The following is a 22,314-nucleotide window of genomic DNA, read 5'->3' as shown; positions in this document are numbered from 1 at the left end:
CTACTTCAGACTTAATCAGTTAATTAAAGATAGTCACTGACTGAGCAGGAAACCACACCCCTCTATCCCATTAAAGTCACGCAGTTACTATGAGTCACAATCACAATAAAGTCCGCCCAAAAAATATAAATGCAATGTAGATTAGATTTGAAATGCTCTAAATATTCTTACCAGTTTTTATTTTGTTTAAATAAGTGATTTAAATAAAACAAATTAAACTGGAAATAAACTGCATTAAGGTTCCTGCAACAACTTCAAGTCAAAGAGTTCGATATGATTACGGTCTGAGTTAGAATCAAAATTACAATTCCAAAATTATATATATTTTTCATAGATGAATAAAATTAGAAGTACACACCTGAGACTTTAAAATCAGAATTTAAAATAAAAGTAAAATATTCTGTATTAAATAGTCGGAACTGTGAAATTTACAAAATAAAAGCTTTTGGTCATTTTTATTTTTAAATGTTGGGCTTGTTTAATGACTCTTGTATATGTCGTTTGATGTAATATGATTTTTAATGAACCCTTTCACTGTGTTTGTGGTCCAGTGTAACACGTGTGTGTGCAGCAGTCCTGCAGAGGGTGTCCTTGTGTGACTCCACATCCTGGTGTTTGGTTTCCTCCTCTCAGGGAAGCAGACAGACCTCAGAGACACTGAGACTCTCACAGTCTCTGACAGGCACAGACATAGAGATACCTACTTTATCTAATGTGATGATATCAAGGATTTATTCTTTATTTGGCGGAAAGGAAACACGTGACGGGACCCGGTGGTGTGTGTGGAGGAGGCAGATTCAGGTGAGACCGAGTTCTCTGCAGGAAACAGCGCTCAGTGTCTGGTTAGGTTGATTTAACGCAGTTGATCGCACATAGAGACGAACTGATGAAGTGTTTGTGCAGCGGTTTGTGTTTTTATTTAATATCGTCGATGTATGATGTGTTCATGGGTAGTGGAGGTAAAATAACACGTGTGTGTATGTGTGTGCGTGTGTGACACTGATTCACTTCACCTGTAGATTCATGATAGTGAAGTGATGCAGCTGATTGGTAGAGTTCAGGTTTCATGTGGTGTTTCATAGTTTGAGAATGCATTTTAATTTATTCAACAAACCATCAGGTTTAAAATCAATGTAAAACCTACAAAATGTAATTTAAACATCTTAAAAATACTTACCATATAAATTAATCCATTAGTTGGTTGTTTTTGCTAGGTCACAGATTTGGTTATTGTTGTAGGGGTTATTTGAGTATTGTAAATATATGACAAACAGTTCAGTCATTTTTCATTTATTTTTCTTTATAAATTAGGCAATGTGACAAAAAAAATGCTGTTTTGATGTTTTAGGGACAGTTGTGTATGGTAACCATAAAATTTACAAATATCAAGTCAGTCATTTTTACATTTATTTATCTTTATGAGAGGTCAAATGCAGTACGTGTGAGCTAACAGCTGGTTCACTGCTGTTTACAGTCTTCATGCTAAGCTAGGCTAAACCAAGCTAATCACTTCCTGGTGTTACATTCTGTATATAAAGATGGACAACATGACGGCCCCTCAAAAGTGAAGCAAAATCATTCTGATTCCCCCCCTAGTGGCTGGCTACAGTAAAGGTCATAAATCCTGCCTCCTCCATGTTAAGCCGGAGATATACTTACTGTTAACTACGCATATGCATGATGGCTGCCTCGCGTATCCTGCGTTAATTAGTGCTACGCGTACGCAAGATGCAATATGCACTTGACCAGTTGGGGCAGTGTAGCGGTAGTATTAGGCAATGTGACAGGATCAGGTGATGGCGAGCCGCTCTGCTGAACTGATTGGCTCACTGTTTGTTTTGGGTTTTCATCAGCGGGCTAATCCGGTGAAGCCAATCATCAAACATCCTGGCGGACTTTCGAAAGTACTTGTGTTTTACATCATCAATTTCTCACATTGGCTGAACGAGAGAAACATACTCGCCATTGTAATGCCGTGCTTGTTTTAAGGGCCTTCCAGACCATTTACGATGGCGTCGCTTTTTCTGCCGTGATCTCAGAATGAACAAAGTGATTTCTGTCGTTTAGGGTAGTTCATATCACACTGATGTATGTGTTGATGTTCAAGTGTTTCTGATAAGTTTGGTTTTAATAGTTGACGACATGATTAGTTTAGACTAATTTGCGATTGGTTAAATGTGTAACCTCCATTCTGGCTCCTAATGACGTCATAGATACAAGATGGCAGCGTTGGTTTCCAGGATAATTTGTCTTTAATGCTAGATAGTGGGAGGAAGTGGAGACATGGTGTCCATCTCTATTAACAGTTAATGATTTCTACAGTTGCTTTTCACTTTTACAAATATGCTGAGTACCTCCATGATCTCCTTTGTATACCAGGAGAGCTGGTGTTAATATTTTCATTGAATTCTTGTCCCCCCAAAAAAAGCCAACAAGCTAATTTTCCAAACTACACAAACCAATGAAAAAAGAGAATTCAAAATTTAAGTAGGTGATGTAACAATATCTTGATGAAACACTGTATCCATTCTCCCATTACTTCTGTTCTATCTGCGTCTTGGCTCGTTGCCTAGCAGCCTCATTAAGTCCAGTTACAGTCAGATGTCTCTATTAAGCTGATTTCCTAAATCAAATGTGAGGGAGAAACACAGATTCCGTGATCAGGTTAGGGAATTAAAGCCTCATGTTTTTATCCAGATGTCTTCTGGAGAATGTATTTCTCCGTGATGCAGTTTGTGTCACCAGGTTTTTTATGGGTTTATTACTGTCTGCATGGACTTGACAGTCAGAAAGTAAATCTGAGTCAGACAGGAAATGCACTGCTGTAACAGCAGAAGGGAATAAAGTAGAGACCATTACGTGTATAGGGTATACAGTATAAGAAGGAACTGAAATGGGAATAGAAAAGGCAGGAAATGTAGATGTATGACAAATAAGATGTAAGTACATGTACATGATGATGCATGTAATATTACACATGATATGAATATAATGCTGTACATGATGATTAGTTGCACTTAAACATAGCGCATAATAAGGAAAGCGTGATACTGCACATGATGCTGAGCAGTAGTAGTGTACATGTTGAAAGGTAGTATGTTATGTGGTATTGTCAAAAAGAAACTTCACTGCGCCTTGGTGTATTTCTGACTATATAAAGTAAATTGACTTAACTTAAATTAAGCATAAGCAGCATGTCAGTGAAGCTCTATGAAGACGCTGCCGATGGCTTTACTGCACCAGACTCTTCACAGGCTACATGCCAGGTCTGAAGGTCTTTGTAAATACGACACATAATGACAAGAATGTAGACAACTTCAATGGCTTGGTGCCATTTCTCCTCCGCGCTGTCATCAGTGACTCGCTAAAACACATCTCCTGTTCATTTTTAGTATTTGGCACTTGTCAGAAGCAAGTGTACAACATGTGTCATCCGGCAGGAGGGAACAGTATGTCTCATTCCGAATGTGGTGAAAATGCTGCAAATGGTTTATAGGAAAGATGTATGCGTTTGAATCAGTGTCACCAGTGAGCTTTCATGTTTCGGAGGATTCACACAGCAGTGAGTTTTCTCCACCTCTGTTCAAAGTATTGAAACTTGGAAGTAATCTGACAGATTGGGTTGAGTGCAGCTGATTAGTCTTTGACTTTAAGCAGCGTCCACTCTCATCAATGTGTTAACTTTGTCACAGAAGCTTCTCACATTTCTCATCTGGATTCCTCTTTTATCAGGGGTCCAAAAACATCGGGTTTGGCTTTCTGTTCATTATATTAGTTCTGTTTTATATGTGTATATCCATGTCACAGTACATGCAGTGTATGTGTTAGGTACAGTTGTACATGCTGCTTTGTGCGTGGCCTTATAATGCAGCACATGGAGGATATTGCCCAAAGCTACTCACAGCTGATCAGTCACAGGAGCTTTGCAAGGGACTTTAGGGGCCTCAGGCAAAAGGGACCTATAGGGACCCCGGGTAAAAGAGACACCAACACCACCAAATGAAACACAGGATACCAGACATCAATCTTCAAACCTTCTTTTAATATCAAGATTATAAACAAAGATCATACTGTACATGCATATAAGTAATAGAAGGTAAGTAAAGTTTAAGTGTAAACCTCCACCACCATCCCAGACGCATCATATTCATGCATTAAGACATTCTAACCTTTAACCAAACCTCTAACCTCATTAAGCTTTTTTAACATCATGCTTTAATCAGCTGTTCTTGTGGGCCCCAGGAAATTACCTGTTTAGCGTAACCTTAATCATTCAGTCGGGGAAAATGTGAAAGAAATGTGATAATCATCCATAAAGTTGTAACTGTCCACGCACACAACATAGTTTCAGCTGCAGTAGTATGTGTACCCGCAAGTAGCCTGCAATGCATTATCTCTTTCTCACGTGCACTTCTCTTTCACACTAAAGTCTGTGTACCTGTCACTCAGAATCTGTTGCACGTGAGAACGACCTGCATTCGAGTGCACATGCACCCCCGCTACCGCCATGGATTAAAGTTCTTCTGTAAGAAATGCTGCTAAGAAAATGTACAAAATCCTGGGCCTGTCCCCTTTTCAGAACAGGTTTATGTACTGTAATACTCAAATTCCTGAAGCGCCTCTTTCCATCCTACGTCTGAAACATTCTTGTGTGATTGGTTAACTGTTTTGAGCATGTGTCAGAAATGTCACACCCCTTACTCACAGGATTCCGGATCAGCTGTAAACACAGACTGTAGGCAGTAAAAATATTTGACTGGAACAGACAGAGTTCCTACAAAGATTCCTCTGGAAAGTAAAAAAATTTACACATTAGGGCGTATACAATTAAATAAATGTCAGGGCTCGTTTCAGAAGATTAAGAGGACATTTTCATGAAACAAAACTTGAACAGCTTAAAGTAGCTTTACGTGGATAAATCACTCTAAATTAAAGCGTGAGGTGTTGAATTGCCCTGTGACTGAACCTTGACCGCAGGTAACCCCTCCCACCTGTCAGCTGTGGAATCGCTCACAGCTGCGAGTCCTTCCTCTCTCTTTCCTCCCTCTTTCCTCCCTCTCTCTCTCTCCGCTCTGCTGTCGTGTGCATGTCTTTACATGCCCAGAAACACCAGGGGAGGGAGGAGACACACAAACAAAAAAAAACACACACTCAAAAAAGAAACTAGAAAAACCGGAGAGCATGAAAGATTGTGTGATAGAGGAAGGTGTGAGAAGAGCGTGAGAAAGGAAAAGAGACTTTCTTTCTGAAGCTGCGTTTGGGGATTATGCAGAACTGGGACAGAAACTAAGAGGAGGGAAGACTGTAGATGTAGTTGGAAGACGGGGGACGACTCAGGCAGGGAAGGGGTGAGATACAGTGTCTTTATTTTTGTGAAAAAAAGGCTGTCGGTTCATCTCCTGACTCGTTCCCTCTCTCTTTCAGATTTTTGACAGAACGGCTCCACCATCGCCGGGAGAGGCATGATGAACCGTGGTAATCATGCATCCTCTTCCTCGCTTCACTGCTTCAAGATCAAGATCGACAAAGACATCAAGTCGAGTGAAGGAAGTGATGAGTTGGAGGACGTGACCTTCCTCTGACTGATTCCTAAACCTCTGCAGGGGAAGGACAGCAACTGATACTAATCGCCTGATGCAACACTGTCAGGAACAGCCAGTGTGATAAAATACCCAGGCTGTGACCAGAGCTGTGACGAGGCAGAGCCAGCAGTCTCCAGCTGCAGCTCAACTGGACAGTCAAAGTAAGACCGGTGAGGAAGCATGGGAAGTGGAGTTCAGAGCAGCGAGTCTTCTCCAGCATGTCAGGCCATCGGGAGCAAATGAGCAGCGGCAGCTTTGACGGCAGCTCCAGCTTACTCCAGGGCCGGCGTTTCTATTGCCGGAAATGGGCCCTGGAGAAGCTGCGGCACTGCCTGGACACCCGCTCTGTGCCGGGACAACCACCAGGGCTGCTGGTGATGGGGGGCCCTGGCGCTGGAAAGACTGCCCTCTGCACTGAGGTGGTGTGGCCCACCTCGAAGGCAGGGCTGGCGGCCGGCCTGGCACCACGCTGCCTGGCGTCCCACTTCTGCCAAAGGGAGGACCAGAGGAGCACGGTGCTGTGGAGGTTTGTCCTGGGCTTGGTGGAGCAGCTGAGGGCCTCACCTCTCCTCTCACCTGGGTACAGAAAGGTCCTCGACAGCCCATCTGTATCTTCTGCTCTGGAGCCTGTCACCTGTCAGAAAGACCCTGATGATACCTTCAAGAGGTTTGTATAAAAGACTTTCCTCTTAATATTCTCAGTGTATGTCATGGCACCTTTTTTTTTGTCAGTTGCTTGATCTGAAGAGGGGAACTTTTTGTTGAACAAGAGTTGAGGTTAATTTCATGGTTGTCAAATGAGAGGGAGTGGAAAGTTGCCGAAAGGTAACAAGCATGGAGCTCATCCAGGAGCCCAGCGTGTGTGTGCATGTCGGGGAGCGTGGCTCATTCCCACCTAAATGTATGTGTGGTATCACAGACTGTAAATGGTGTTATAACTTTTTTTACATTATTACTGAAAAACAGGAGCGGCTGACGGGAATTGCATGTGCCAGCAGGCAAAGAGGTGCTTCATCAGATTAAGACATGAGTGAAAACAACCTGCGGGAAAACCTGCGACACAAGTTTCTGGTGTTTTGTAAATAGTTTCAACAGTTGTTGTGACTGAAAACCATTCGTCTAACAGCTTTGGAAGTAGGAATAACTTTTACTAACATAAGATGAATCATATTATTTAATTTCACGTTGTCTTGTAAGAACTGGCTATCGGGACAACAGATGAAAATCAGTAGCTAACTATTTTGTTGTCACCAATTATACCTTGACCGAAGAGGTTTTGTTTTCATGAGTGTTTGTTTGGCTCTTAAGCAGAATTTAGCAAAAACTACTGAACCAATTTCCATAAAATTTTGTGGAGGGGTGGAGGAAAAAAAACATAAAATTAAGTTGTGGATCCAGAATAGTCTATTTTACCTTCTTTAAAATGGTGAGAAAGGGTGTTAGCCTTGTCAGGGGTATGTGGTCTCTGGGTGCCCTTCTAGTTGTTGCATGAGATTACATCAAGAGTCCAAGTTTAAAGTCCTAATTTTCCTGATTTAAAGGAGGCCTGTAGCTCTGTGAGCGCCCTGCTAGTTGGACAATTTTATTTGAAAGACAACCAGATACTCATGTCTGGTAATTTTATTCATAAACAGTTTTAGAAAATGTATTATTACTTACTATAAAATGACTTATATCCTGACAGGAATTTTGTCCATATCACTTACTACAGCGTTCTGCATGTCATGCTCTCATGTGACTAAAAGTTTTTAAGCAACTATAATATTGTGCTCTTGTTACACATTCAAATTGTTGCATCATGCAATAAAACATCAGAAAAAGTGACTGAGTATGAAACAATTGTGGGAAAAAGATCCATAAAAGCTTTATCGCTGCATTTAGTTTTATTATTATCTAAATAACGGTGGCTCTGCAGGTATTTAGTCTGTCAACACAAAACATTTCTCAGAGCCCATAAACTGCAAAGTGACGAGTCCATCAGCGAAGCAAAGAGAAGGCCGGACAGTCACAGGAAAAAGAGGGCAGCAGCCATTCTTCCTCGTCTTATATTTATTTCTCTCATAATGCAGCCCATTCACAGCGCACACAATGGGCCTCCAGTGTGAATCAATGCTACAGTGTTATTTACGACACAACATCCTTTCAGAGAGAGAGAGAGAAAAAGAACAAAGAGGTTTAAAAAAAAAAAGTGCCTCCTGGTGACCGTCTCAGCAGGAGTCAGCGAGGTCGCTCTCCTCTCCAGGACTTTTTCGCTCTCTCCTGGTGTGTTTGCTCAGCGATGAGCCTGAGCCCTTTTACACTCCTCCTGTGTTTGCCCTCCTCTGGTGTGAAGTACCGAGCACATTCCCCTCAGACTGGCTCACGGCCAGCGGCTGTTTGTGTTAGGAGAGGGAGAGGGAGGGAGATGGTGGCTGCGGCGAAAAGCTGTCGTAAGAGAATGGCTGTCGGCAAACAAGATGAAACATGGGCTTGAATTGGCAGTGAAAGGGCATGAATGGGACGATACGCCTGGAATTGAGTTGTAGCTGAATACAGTCACCAAGTCATTAACTCGTCACCGAGCCATTATGTGCTGCTGCCTGGAACCTCCTGCACTTAGATTTAACTTTCTATGACTTCAGCAGATTTAATTGTTTGATGCATTTGAGTCAAATCTTTATCTTAGTTCACTTGGAGTGAACTGTTTAATGCTCACACTAAGTTATTACAAATGTTCCAAGAGGACATGTATCTTAATTAATTGGTCGTTTGTGGTCATGCCTCACTTTAGTGGGCCGTTCACATTCTCTAAGTGAATAATATCTTACTAAAAGTCTGTATATGGCATAAAGAACAGGCACAAACAGGACAGAAAAGAGGCGTGTTATATTTTAATGTGGTTGATATATTTAGCAAAATCTTTACTGACCATAGACTGCATATTAAGGTGGACGACGGGTCTTTGCTTCCTCCTGTTGTAAAAAAAAAACACAGCCAAAATATCCCAGATACAGGTGCTGCAATCTTTGTTCAGGTGACATCATTTGGAGCCAGACTCTGCAGTGGTGATGGTGGAGTGGAGCTGCTGTTTGAAGGTTCAGCTGATTCCTGTGCCCGACCAATAGAGAGTCTGTCTCCGCCATCAATCAGGACGTTTCATTCTGTTTATATAACTAACTAATAATAACTAATTAAAACCAAAATGATCAGAAACATGAACACTTTCAACATACGGCAGTGTGCTAAGAAATACCTAAAATGACAGAGACATTTATTTGATGTGTCCCATCCACTAACATGAAGGAGGCTGGATTTATGACCCATACTGCGGCCAGCCACCAGGTGGTGATGTAGTAGATTTGGCTTCATTTTTTGAGAGCTGTCATGTCGACCATCCTTATATACGATCTATGACACTGACAAGCAGTCAGAAGTATCACCATGCACACCGAATTATCTGTTACGTCTATTATTATTCAGTGCATTCATATTTATTTCGGTTGTACAGACGGTTTGATTCACAGTGAGCAGAGGGACAAAATATTATCATTAACATCTACTAGGTTACAGTTCGTTGTTGAGTGTGGTTTGTTGCGGAGAAAGGACAGAAATTTAAAAAATAAAACTCACCCTCACCAGACCTGGATCTGGATTCTCACTCCAGTCAGAGAACCAGCACCTGAGGCCTGGGAGAAGGTCAGAGAGCCACTGAAGTGATTTAAGTTGTATACGACCGCACAGAGGCAACCTCCGAATGAATGCTCCTGTCAACAAGTCCCATGAAAGCCGAGGGTCAAAGGTCACACGCAGACCTGTGCACACGGCTATGTGAGCTGAATTAATTTCACTTCCTCCTCCGCTGTGACTTTAATCAGATGACTCAGGCACACAGAGGTATGATAAGCGAGTTGAAACCCAGATGTTTCACCCAGGGCATAACTTCCCTTTGAATTTAATCACAGGATATGATCAGTGATAAAAGTCAAGGCTAATGAGGCTAATTAGATGATTCACACTCATTACAGATTGATCTCATAAGATATAAGATAACATTTTATGGAACAATGACTTAACGGATGTTCTAGGTATAAGTATTACTTTTCTATGTGCATAAGGATTAGCATTTGCTGCTTCCTGCCGCTTAAATTTACAGATTCTCTTCTTTTTTTTAAACCCAAGTATATTTAAGGTTTTAGATAAGGAGATAATTGTCTCAATGGCTAGTTTCAAGTTTCCCTCAATACAGCATGATGTTCAGGTATAGTCCCATTTAGGGTCAAATAGACCATAAAGCACTGTTTGCATTGGGGGTGTGGATTCTGTGCGACTGGCAGCTGGTACTGTCCAATGGGTGCAGGTTGCAGATGAGCTCACTATATAGTCCTCTTGTCGTCACTAAATAGTGAAGTAGGCAATAGTGAGTGGGTGATTTCAGACACAGCCATTGTTCCTTCTGGTTTCCAAACACCAAGATGGAGCTGGACAAAATGTCAAAGTCGAGGACTCAAAAGAAAAGTTCACAAACCAATGGGTGACGTCAATGGTGGTTAAAACGCCTTCATGATATACAACATTAACCTTCAAGGGAAAAGAGCAAGAAATCGATTTTACACAGTAAATGCCAGATATTTAATGAGTCTCAGTGATATTTAGGGTTTTAATAACTTATGCATCCTGAGTGCAGATATGTTAAGATGCTGGTGGCTCTGTTGAATGGTTTCCTGGGGTAAATCCTCCACGTTGTCATGAATAAATTATGAAAAATATAATAATGATAATGTATGAAGTTAAATGGAGGAGCTAGTAGTTCATTTGTGTGTAATTTGGAGACCGTGGCTCCACGAGGTAAATGGGTTTGATGTATCATATTTACCAAAGTGTTTTTATTGTCTATGACTCATTTGTGTGGTGTTGAAATTTCAACCCTCACTTCCTACGCATATGTTAATCCTGAGACTGATATTCTGTCGTCGACCGCAGCTCTTTCAGATGATAACCCTGTTTTATTTAGTTACCAACGTGACCTCGAACAAGCCTCTGTTTGCTCACGTATTTATCAGAGTAAACTGAAATTTCAATGCATTTCTGGCACGGCAGCTCTGAGGACCTCTTTCATGTGTTTTATAAACAGTGGTGAAGCTGTTTCCTTCCTGATAGCAGCAGATTCTGCGTTTTACAACATTAGAATCATTGCTGGATTTGCTATTATTAGACACTACAGATGCAAAAACACCCACACAGTAATTTTGAGGTTGAAAAGATGCAACCTTTTTATTTTTCCCTGTGATTTATATATTTTCTTTATTTAAATGTGGTTTAAAGAAAAAACGTTTGACGACCAAAGGTGACTGAAACCTTCTGGTCATTCCTAAACACAGACATTAACACTAATAACAGCACACACACACCAACACACCCTGTGATTGCTGCAGGATAATTGACTTGAGTTGCGCCTCTGTGTGACCCACTCGTTGGTATGCTGCTGTCATAGGTTAATCACTGTTTGTCACCTTCAAAATAAGAGCCCCGCAGTTCCCTTGTATACATGTGTAGCTCTGAACAAATCCCAGTGTTAAACCACAGCTGCTACAAATATATATTTTTTTCTTTGTTTATTGTCTGGTTGTAAAATGTGGTGGCAGACACATTCGCAGCAACAGGGACATTTCCAGAGCATTCAGGTGAGTGGTGGCATTTGTGCAGAGCAGCAGGAGGCAGGACATGAAGTTTAAATCCCACTGTGGAAATCACATGTTTTTGTTTACAGCACATTGGCTCCTCCTCTTCATCCTGAGTTCTTTGTATTCTTACAGTTTTGCATTTGTCATGCGTCAGCATCGCCATCAACGCAATCGCTTGCTCCCTGTGAATTTTTCAGATATTTTCCTGCCTCCTGTCTCACATGGGCTCATTCTCATACACAGCCGCCTGGACAATTTCAGGAAAAGACTGGAGTTCAATCCATGTCTGAAAGCATCTTAAGTATTCATCTCCATTCATAACTAAACCAGCTTTCTTCATACAACTCTCCCTTTCATTTCGTCATGATGACTGCAGGATTTCATTCTCCTCACACACAGTTGCCTCAGGTCTTAATAGTCCAAAGTTATTTTTTTTATTTATCAAGATTGTGTGAAATATTGTTGAAACTACAACAACAAAAATAAGAAGAAATCGAATGAAAATGTGTATCAAAGTTCAAGCATGTTGAAATGAGGAAATGAATTCATTGGAAGAACCTTGGCAACAGCGATATACAAGTATGCGTGGGTATTGACCAATTGTGTGTGTGTGTGTGTGTGTGTGTGTGTGTGTGTGTGTGTGTGTGTGTGTGTGTGTGTGTGTGTGTGTGTGTGTGTGTGTGTGTGTGTGTGTGTGTGTGTGTGTGTGTGTGTGTGTGTGTCAGGGTGGAGCAGGACATTTCAGAGGTTCCACTTACCTGAGTCACTGTCAGATCCCTGCAGGGTGTGGGTGCTGGCGGTGCTTTAACACAGTGGTTTAGTTGTTTTACTGTTTTACAATGTGTGTTTGATCACAAGAGAAGATACAGAATTGACCCTTTTATCGCCTTATAATAGTTTTACAAAGTTGAAAGTTTGAGCTTAATGATATGATAAATGTTTTTATCAATGATCTTTTTCAGTTTAATGTCTGATTTCCATGTTCTGTCAATATGTTAAAATGTTTTCTCTTGATGTTGATGAAATTCTATTTGAGCAAACGTGTCAAGTTGCTATTTTATGACTGTGAATCTAAAAGCCTGAGAGCGAAGGTAAGATTGTTTTCCGGAAATCTGTGAAACGGAAAACAAAAGCAAAAAACTCGACATGATTAAAATGGAATCGCCTGAAGACAAAGCAAAATAGCTGCCTGCATATTAATGAGAGATTGCATTTAAGTTCACTGACTTTTATCTGCAAAAGGTGTGACCCACCGTGTTTATCTGTGATGTAATTACACCACAGTCAAGATATAAGAAAACGGTCCCACTGATACCGCTGCTTCCAGCTCCCTCATCCGCCCACGACTCCTGCAGTATTTACACGGCTGACTCTTCCTCTGTGTGTCTGTCTCTCTTTCTTAGAGCGGTGTTGAGACCCCTGTTAGACCTCCCTCCCCCTGCCCAGACTCTGATGCTGGTGGTAGACTCCCTGGATGTAGGATATGGACCGGCTACAGGAAGTGGGAATAGTGGCTCCATCACAGAGCTGCTGGCCACCAATCAACACCTCCTGCCTGGGTGGCTGCTGCTGGTCTGCTCCGTCCGCCGCCACAACAAGGCTGTGTGCAAGATCTTCTCAGGTATAGGCAGAGACACTTCTTAAAGGTTATAGGACATTTTTGTGGCTAGAAATAAAAATAAACCTTAAAAAACGGTCTTACGGTCTGCACCAAAATGTTTTCCGTTGAATCTGTACTCTCATCTTTACCAATAAGCTGTTTGTTAAGTCTTAACAATCTGTATATACAATTCCGTAATTATTTGTAAAATATGAGAAAAAATGTGAAATCCCTTAGCAAGACCTGAGATTCTTGAAAAATGTCTTTCCCCTAATCATATAGTCTGCATTTTGACTCCCAACTATGATGCATCTTGACAAAATTCTGATGACTGGTGACCTGATCATAAGCATTAACTTGCATGCAGTGGTTGTGGAACTGCTGAATAAGAAATAAAAGAATCTGCTTTGTCTGATCTTATTTGCAGACTCAAGCTCTGAATAGGAAGTGGCCCTAATAAGATGGGGAATCTTAGCCTAGATTTTTCTGTATCTTAAAAACGATACTTGACTAACTCTTGTTGAAAGCTGGTACTAGCTCAAGTGCTCTGGTTATACGGTCCAGCTTCATTTTATTGACGAATTTTAAATGAAGGAGGGAGGTTATATTTGTAGCAGTAGAACCTGATGAGCAACTTATACGGTGCATTAGGGCTGCAACTTATTTTCCTTATCAAAAAATCGGGTTATTTCCTAATTAATCCAACAACACTAAAGCCAACAAAAATGTCTTCAATTTCTTGCTTTGTCCAAATTATAGTCTAATCTAAATAAAAAAGTCTCACTTTTGAGCAGCTGCAATCCCTGTTAATTAAGCATTCGAATTGATAAAGTCTGTCATCTTTTTGTGTTATAGGTTTCCGTAAGCTTTGTCTGGATGATCTTCGGAAGCCCCCGCCAGTCCACGATGTGCAGCAGTACATCCTCTGCCGGTTGGATGAAGAAGCAGCGCTTCGCCGTCAGCTCACCCCTGACACAGCTGACATGCTGAATTTACTTCACATCAAGAGCGGCGGTTGCTTTCTCTTCCTCGAGCGTGTTCTAGATGGTGTCGCAGTCGCACTGGTGGGTCTGCGGGAGATCCGCGACATCCCTGGGACGCTCAATGGCCTCTATCTGTGGTTGTGCCAAAGGCTGTTTCCCCGGGGGCTTTTCATGTACGTCAAGCCTCTCCTTAATGTGCTCTTAGCTTCCCCGAGGCCCCTCACGCCCCAGCAGCTGTTCACAGCAGTTTGGACTCATGACACCTCACTCAGCCTCCAGGATTTTCGGAACAAGCTCCACACCCTCTCTCCTCTCTTAATTGATGGCCCTGGAGGGACCAAACTACTTTTTCATGCCAGCTTTGCTGAGTGGCTGACAGATGTTAAGTATTGCACACAGAAATACCTGTGTAGCAGGACAGAAGGTCACAGTATGCACGCTATGGCTTTGACTCTGCAGGGAAAACACTTGGACATTGAGGACACTTGCCAGTTAGCCACACATTTAGTTTGCTCTGGTCACCATAAAGACAACCCTTCATTATTGGCACTGTGGATGATATGGGCCGGTGTGCCTGCTCTTACTCCGAGCTACAGCAGTGCCCTCACTGCATCCTCACGTCAGCCTCCTGTTTTGGTCAGTCAGGAAGTTCTTCAGCTGTTAATGAGGACTGGGCTCATCCCTACTGCCTGCTTTTCAGATGCACAGCCAAGTGTCCGAGTACAATGTATAGGTGAAGACGAAACTACTTTACGACAAACTTTTGAAAGAGAGGTGTCTGTAAAAAAGCTGATAGACAGTGGGGTGTCGATAAACCAGTTATGTTCTACAGATGGACAGACATTGCTTGCCAGTGCAGCCCATGAGGGCTCTGTAGATGTTTTTGAACTTCTCCTGAAACATGGATTTGATCCACTGATCAGGGATCATCAAGGTCAGACACCACTAAATTTGGCTTCCAGGCAGGGTCATGTCAAAGTGTTGACTGTGCTCCTGGAATGGGCCAAGAGACAGCATCCAGAAACTGCAGCACAGATGATGGAGCATGTTGACAACGAAGGCTGGACAGCACTGCGCTCTGCAGCGTGGGGAGGACATAGCGAGGCTGTTCGCCTTCTTCTAGATGCAGGAGCTGATGTGGATGGATGTGATGCTGAAGGCCGGACTGCACTCAGAGCTGCTGCATGGGGTGGTCATGAGGAAATTGTTCTGGCCCTGTTGGACTATGGGGCACAGGTTGACAAAGCTGACAGCAAGGGCCGCACACCGCTTATTGCTGCTGCCTATATGGGACATCATGAAGCTGTGGAGATATTGCTTGACCGCAATGCAGAGGTTGACTTAGCTGATGGAGATGGGCGAACCGCTCTGTCAGTCACTGCCCTCTGTGTCCCGACCGCAGCAGGGATAAAAAGTTATGGTGAGGTAGCAAGTCTGTTACTGGAACGTGGAGCTGATCCAGGACACAGAGACCATGATGGCATGACACCACTGCTTCTTGCAGCCTATGAGGGTCATGAAGAGGTAGTTGAACTTTTATTAGAAGCTGGCGCTGATGTAGATGAGACTGCCGGTCCTGATGGCAATGTCCCTGCTGCAGCCGCTGTTACTCCCCTACTGGCAGCTGCAGCAATGGGCCACATGAAAACAGTATCTCGTCTGCTTTTTTGGGGAGCAGCTGTGGATGCCATTGATTGTGAAGGCAGGACGGCACTCTGCCTAGCAGCAGCAAGAGGCAGCACTGAGGTTGTCCGTGCACTGCTGGACCGAGGACTCGACGAGAACCATAAGGATGACCTCGGCTGGACTCCACTGCACGCTGCCGCTTGTGAAGGCCATCGGGCTGTTTGTGCTGCTTTGACAGAGCGAGGCAGCATGGCACGTGTCGGAGAGATGGACATTGAAGGACGTACCCCTCTTATACTAGCTGCACAAGAAGGTCACTTGAGCACTGTGAGGCTGTTGTTGGACAGGCGGTCTCCCATTGACCACAGGGCCTATGATGGACATTCTGCCTTGAGTGCCACCCTCCTGGAGGGCCATGCTGAGGTGGCAGAGCTGCTTATGAGGCGAGGAGCTGATACAGATGTCCGGGATGCAGAGGGCAGGCCGCTGCTCTACCTACTGGTCCTAGAGGGTCGCCTTGAGATGGCTACTCTACTAATGGAGAAAGGAGGGGTGCCCCTAGAGTCCCGAGACTCTGAGGGCCGTACAGCGCTTCATGTGGCTTCCTGGCAGGGATGTGTAGAGATGGTAGACTTACTTCTAAAGCATGGGTCAAACCCTAATGCACAGGACACAGAAGGGAGACCTCCCATGCATTCAGTGGCTTGGACAGGACATGCTGAAGTGGGACGCCGTCTCCTAGATGCCAGGTGTGTCAACATTGACCTTTCCTGCAACCAGGGGGCAACATCTCTGAGCATTGCAGCCCAGGAGGGACATGCTAATATTGTTGCAATGCTTCTGGAAAGAGCTGCAAATCCCGATCACATGGACAAATATGGCCGGAGTCCAGTCAAAGTGGCTGGGAAACATGGGCACTTTAACATTGTCAGGCTTTTGGAGCGCTATGGAGCCAAGCCATACCTAGGCCCGTCGCTTAACTCTAGTACCACCTCCCCTGCAAAACCCAACAGGATCCTCTCCTCAGGAATCTCTGAGAGTAATGGAGCTGCCACCTCTTCCTCTTCCATATCTTCTCCTGCCTCCACTGCAGAACGATTCCATTCCATGCAGAGTTCCCAAACTTCATCTACCTGCCATTCATTGTCCACAGTGCAGACGGTGCCAGCTGACAGCCTCAGCTTTATTCAACAGATCCAGCAACACTCCCTGCCTCGCAGTCGTAGCCGTCACTCCACCCTCCCTCCACCAGGCAGCCTCCAAGGAAGCATCCAGAGAAATCCCAAAGGCAGTCCCCCTCCCACTGTTTGCACAGTTACTGCCATGGTGCACAACTGCAAATTGCCCCAGAAAGGCTTGTCGCCTGGACTTGAATATGACAAAATGAACAAACAAAATTCTCACTTAATAAATACAGACAGGACTACTTACGCTGGTGGTAAATGGAATTCAGTCATGGCTTCCCTTGGGATAATGCCAGGGCAAGACAGTCCTGCCATAGGTGCTAAAAACCGAGGGAGCCCTCCTCTGGGCTACCCATATAAATTGCAGAGCCCACTTCAAGGAGAAGCTTGGGATTCTGTACCCCAGAAAAACATTTTGTCTCCTGCTTGCTACAGTTTTACTCCAGACTTATCCTGTAGTGCCTTGCCAGAGGATGTTATGGTTACAATGACTACCACTGACCCACAGCTTAATCTGAAACAGGCCATCAAATTGCAGTTTGAAGGTCCCACCAGTGCAGTCTTATACAAAAGAGAGACACCCCTGTGACTGGTGCTCAACTAAGAGACTCAAATTCCTCATTGGTTTGGATGAATGCTGAAAGTTTATTGATGGTAAATTTAGTAATTGAGACTCATTTGTCAAACTAAATTGCCAAATAGTGTCTGGTCATAGCAACTAAAATCTGATTTTGTTTTCTGTGTTTGATATTGTTTGGGTTTCATCATTTCATTATTTAAAAATATTTTATAAAGAATAATCAATACTTGCAGCCCCAGTGTGGGTATTTATAGATTATTTTGTGGTATCAAAACCGTCCAGAAACAATTTTGTGATGACGCCAGCACCGACTGCCATTAACATATTAATGTTCTAACCCATGTGTGCTCAGAAATCAGTACTCGATACTCACAGGTCAACCACACCCATCTTGAAACATGGCCTTCATTTTGACTTGGCCTTCATTTGATTCATTTGCCATAGTGACACACACTCACTTAGAAGGTTAAAACAGTACCTGCTGTTCTGTCGCGGCTGGTAAACAGTCGCTGGTGCTACACATTCAGAGCATTAACGACGACCCCATTGTTCTCGCAGGAGTTTGGAATTTCTGCTGTTCAAGGAAAAGACAGTTCTCAACATGTACAATGACTTCCTGGGTTCAGAAAACTAGAGGAAGAATGAACTGAATGACATCAATTCTTACTTTCCAACCTTTCCGGTGACTGTGTGTTGAGCAGGGCTCTCGCATTCAATATTCACATAATGCATAACTTTGCTCATTTTTAACTTGGACCTTATTTTCTAGTTGAACTCACCAGTAGCAGTTTGAAGAGAAGGTTTTTAGTATTTACTCAATTTAGCCTCTTGACAGAGTCTGGAGTCATACATAGGTTAACAAGACTTTATCAGCTCTACAGTGAATAACACGTCTGGATTGGCTTTATGTTTTAAATTATTTTCTGCTGGTAAAGATCCTTTTTGAAGCTGTAAACATCCTTGTTTGAGAGCTTTAAGCTGAAGTTTCTTATATTTGCTATAAACATCCCCCTTAAGTCCATTTCTGACGAGTAAAAACAGTTTTCAAGAGCAGGCCTGACAAAGTGTGTGGTTTATGATTCAAACCTTAAAAGACGGCCAAGTTAACTGCACCAGCTTTGCTCGTTGTGTGTGTGTGTGTGTGAGCAGGAAGGAACATTGAAACCAGTCCACAGAAACTGAGGGTGGGTGTGGGAGCCATGGATTTAATTCCAAACTTTCAAACATTACTTGTTAATAATTTTTCATTGATTTTTTTATTTTTATTTAATGACATACATTAATTAAAGTGGCAAACGTCTGCCATAAAAAGTGTCTACCTCTTCTCTGTCTTGTGTGTGTGTTTTTATTTAAGTGTGTACTCCAGTGCACTTTTGCACTACGACTAAATGTCATGGAAAACCTCTGATGTGGAAGCATCATGCAGAGATGAAACCCTGGCAGCTGCCTGCTGGTGGCCACCTGGGATGAGAGAACCAAACACATTTTGACTAAAGGACGGCTCCTTTAGCGAATTGTCCTACATTTTTGTGTTTTGTTGTATCTGTGAAACCTTCAGTTATTTGGACCTTGGGAATCCCATTTCTAAACTACAATTTTATTAGTCTCCTCTTTCTCTTTCTTTCGTCTTCACTTCCTGAATTTTGTTACATGCCTGCTTGCTAAATTGCCTTGGTGGCTTCTTGACACCGACAGTAATATTAGCATCTATGTTGCTGTTGCCGAGCAGCAGTGTTCTCACTTTGCATTCTGTGGATGTGCTCTGATGAAAGTTGGTTTTATTATTTGGAGCTATGTGTCTTTCTTTGTCCATATTGGATGTTTTTTGACCTTGCATCTCAGCATCGTGTCACTAAGTTACTTTAAATCTACCGCGCAATTAATTAGCTTTTTACGAACGGATGTACAAAGGAGCTGATACTAAACTAAGCTTTTGCAGTTTTTTGCACACCTATTATCCACCCACCAGCAGCCTGGGCTGATGATACAAAGCTGGTTAGATCCATAGATTCATGTTGTTGACGGAGGTTCAGGTGTGAAAGTGCTCAGTGTGTGTTTGTATGCACAGGCAGGTCACGTTATTCCAACTCTCGGTGACATCTGCGTCACTGCTTTTCTGTAGCTTACAACTACTCGGATGCTCTTTAATCTCTCTGACAAAGTTTGTCACTGTCGTTAACAACAGGTACGATAAGTACAAGAGCAAACTTGCTTTGTGTGTGATATTTGTGAAAAGGATAACTGCTCTGCTTTGATCCAAAGTTAAAACACCAGCCGGTGCCCAGAGACCTGCAGAAACAGTCAGAAACAATCACAATACAGCTATTACTGGGGTTTATAGTAATATTTTTTATTTCATCTTTATTTCAATTGAGAAACTAGAGACTGAGGCTGCTCTACTTTATAAATGCACTTTATAATGTGATAAATTGATGTTGGTGTGTTGTGTGTAGGAGCTCATTCGTTTCCATAATTCTTCCTACACAGCTCAAGCAAATGAAAGCAACATCAGTAAATGCAGTTTATACAAGGTTAAGAATCTTCCTGTTTAAATGCATCAATCTCTACATTTAAGCAACGCTTGAGTGTATATATAAACAGTATTTTAAGTGTCTACTTTGGTTTGAATATTTTACTTACTGATCGTGAGATAAAATGTTTTTTTATCCAATCAACTGTAAAATAGGTTTTAAATGACTGACAGCTTGTGAGAGAGTTAAGGATGCTCTCCTCTTTCCTCTCCAACTGTGGAGTCATGTAGAGGGAGGAAAGGAAAGATGAATGGTTTTAATCTTTTTATGACACAAATGTTTGGCTATAATTTTTGATAAAGGGATGATTAAAAAGAAAAGCTAGAGTGTCTGGAAGCATGCAAACTGTCCATGGTGAATAAAGTATAAGACCTGAATAAAGTGGGGGCATCAGAGGGTCAGTGAAACAGGAAATAGCAGGAAAAGTAAATGACAGACTGAGCAGCTGGCGAGGAAGCAATGGCGGCTGAATGACTGGAGAACAATGAAGAAACAGGACAGGAAGCAGCGGATGGGAAACAGGAAGTTTAACTCTGTAGAGAAGGAGACGCAGTTCACAGTGAGGAGAGCAGAATGATGGAGGACAGAAGAGAGGACTGATGTCACCTGCAGGTCCAGGAACCAAGCCAGGGGCCACATCCTTTAAAATATAGTCACCTCCATCTAGTGGACGAGGCAGGAAATACAAGTATGTTTTTCCACCAAATACTGGATTTATGTTTTGTTTAATAGGATTCTGACTTAACTCAGAAAGAAACCAGAGGCTTTATAGTGTAATAAGAGTTCCCACAACGAGCAAACATTGGCAAGTTAACATGCTGAATATTTCTTGCTTTAAATTTCAAAGTCTGACGCGACGAGAGTGTTGTTGGATGTTTGCATCAGTTTAAAGAGTTTACATTTGCTTTGTTTCATCAACAAACAAACATTAATTACTGGATTATTTGATCTAGCTACTTAACGTTATATGGTTTCCTGCCCACCAAATATAGTGAAGCGCAAATAATTACGTTTCCAGCAAATACAGCCTCTAGCTAGTTTGGGGGAGCTGAGAAATGTGGAGCATTCCCAGGAAATTGACATTTATACTCAAAATCATTTTCACTCTGTAAAAAATGAATTTCAGCAGACAGCGATTCTGGTTTCCTGCTGAACAATCGTTTCACATATTCAAGCTGCAGCGAGCCTTGAGACGGGAGCGCTGAACTGCTGGTGAACTGCTGGATTAAAATGTGAGGAGGTTGGTGTGACTGTCTCAAATGTGCAAGAAATTGAAAATGCGAACAAAGCCCTTATAGTATTCTTCACTTGGCAGCAGATGTAAGTTTTATGTTTAAGCTGTTTTTAGGTTGTTACACCAGCATTGTATTTCTGGACGTGCTTGTACATTTTTCTGCTGTTCACCTGTCATTCAACATTTGATAATGCCAGGATTTATTAGTTATGTCGGTAATATAAGATGAAACAAATCTAATTAGAAATATAATAATAAAAAATAGACACAATTGTAGCCAACATTTTTTTATTTACTGTTAACAAATGAACAGTCACACAATAGATTTGAAAGGAATTGTGTCTATACCATACTAATGTCTTTATTTTATACTATAGTCATAATAAACACAAATACTAGACATGTCATCTAATACATGGAATCGGAACATTTACAATCCGATACAAGCGAAGAAAAGCACTCCCATCGTTTACTTAAATAAACGTAGCAAAATTACAATTGAGCAATAAATAAAAACTGAATTTCATGTATAAGTCTTGAATTGAACAGTTTACTTAAGAGCAGTACAGTGAAGTATCAAAAGAAAAAGAATAGTTTCTGTGACAATTTTTGAGGTACTTGTAATTATTTAATTACACTACTATGGATTTAAACTACAGCAATATGTAATATTTTTGATGTTAAGTATATCTTAAGCGTTAAGGATTGTTTTACAGATTGTATGTTTTACCAGAAGTTTAAAACTCCATTTCTAAAACAAATTTCTGAATTTCATAAACTAATGAAACATATGAAGTTTTGCCTGTAGCAGCAAGATTATCTAAAATTGAAAGTAAAACCTGATCCTGAAAAGTTATCAGGAACCACGGCTGTCAGATAAATATATTGGAGTCAAAATTTCCATAGTGACAGTAGCGTAAAAGTAGAAAACTACCATTACTGCAAATACACCATACTTATGTAAAGGCATTTAATAAAGCTCCTAACACTCTTGCATGAACCCACATAAGTGATGGTCTCCTGAAAGAAACGTGAGCTATTAACAGACACTTTTCACAGACGACAATCTTTCGCTCCTGATGATTCAAACGTGCTGTCTGGCATTAGTGCATCCATGTGTTAAATGCAGACTCCTTCAAAAAGAATGGTGGATTTACATGACAGACACTGCTGGCGAAAAAGCCAAACAAGTGGGAGGATTGAAAAAAGCCACCGAGCTCCACTCGTCAGAAAAAGAGCATCGCCTGTCTGAAAAATTGTAGGAATTATTGAAGTCAGTTGTGACAAGATTCCACTCATGAGTCAAACCACTTTCATTTCAGCACATGAAACAT

The 22,314-nt window shown here is 42.0% G+C and overlaps 1 protein-coding gene across 2 annotated transcripts; it reads left to right on the top strand.

Moving 5' to 3' along the window:
• The first annotated feature begins 607 nt into the window (after positions 1-607).
• Positions 608-18,539, top strand: ankrd50l (ankyrin repeat domain 50-like). Of its 2 annotated transcripts, none has more exons than XM_035175354.2 (4): positions 608-801; positions 5,425-6,249; positions 12,646-12,863; positions 13,698-18,539. In XM_035175354.2, the coding sequence occupies exons 2-4, from the start codon at positions 5,801-5,803 to the stop codon at positions 17,222-17,224; spliced, it is 4,194 nt and encodes a 1,397-aa protein (XP_035031245.2). In that variant the 5' UTR covers positions 608-801; positions 5,425-5,800; the 3' UTR covers positions 17,225-18,539. The 2 variants fall into 2 exon arrangements, with proteins under 2 accessions (XP_035031245.2, XP_035031244.2); XM_035175353.2 differs by lacking the exon at positions 608-801 and adding an exon at positions 5,087-5,348.
• The last annotated feature ends 3,775 nt before the right edge of the window (positions 18,540-22,314 follow it).

The sequence above is a fragment of the Hippoglossus stenolepis genome, chromosome 13 (assembly GCF_022539355.2).
Source record: "Hippoglossus stenolepis isolate QCI-W04-F060 chromosome 13, HSTE1.2, whole genome shotgun sequence".
NCBI lineage: Eukaryota > Metazoa > Chordata > Actinopteri > Pleuronectiformes > Pleuronectidae > Hippoglossus > Hippoglossus stenolepis.
Note: the sequence above shows the minus strand (reverse complement) of the source record. Positions and strands in the feature narration are given on the sequence as shown.

Excerpts from the sequence above, each read along its gene's own strand:
- ankrd50l (XM_035175354.2), top strand. The coding sequence starts at position 5,801 with ATGTCAGGCCATCGGGAGCAAATGAGCAGCGGCAGCTTTGACGGCAGC. Across the intron at positions 6,250-12,645 it reads CCTGATGATACCTTCAAGAG|AGCGGTGTTGAGACCCCTGT; the intron begins GTTTGTATAAAA and ends TCTCTTTCTTAG. Across the intron at positions 12,864-13,697 it reads TGTGTGCAAGATCTTCTCAG|GTTTCCGTAAGCTTTGTCTG; the intron begins GTATAGGCAGAG and ends TTTGTGTTATAG.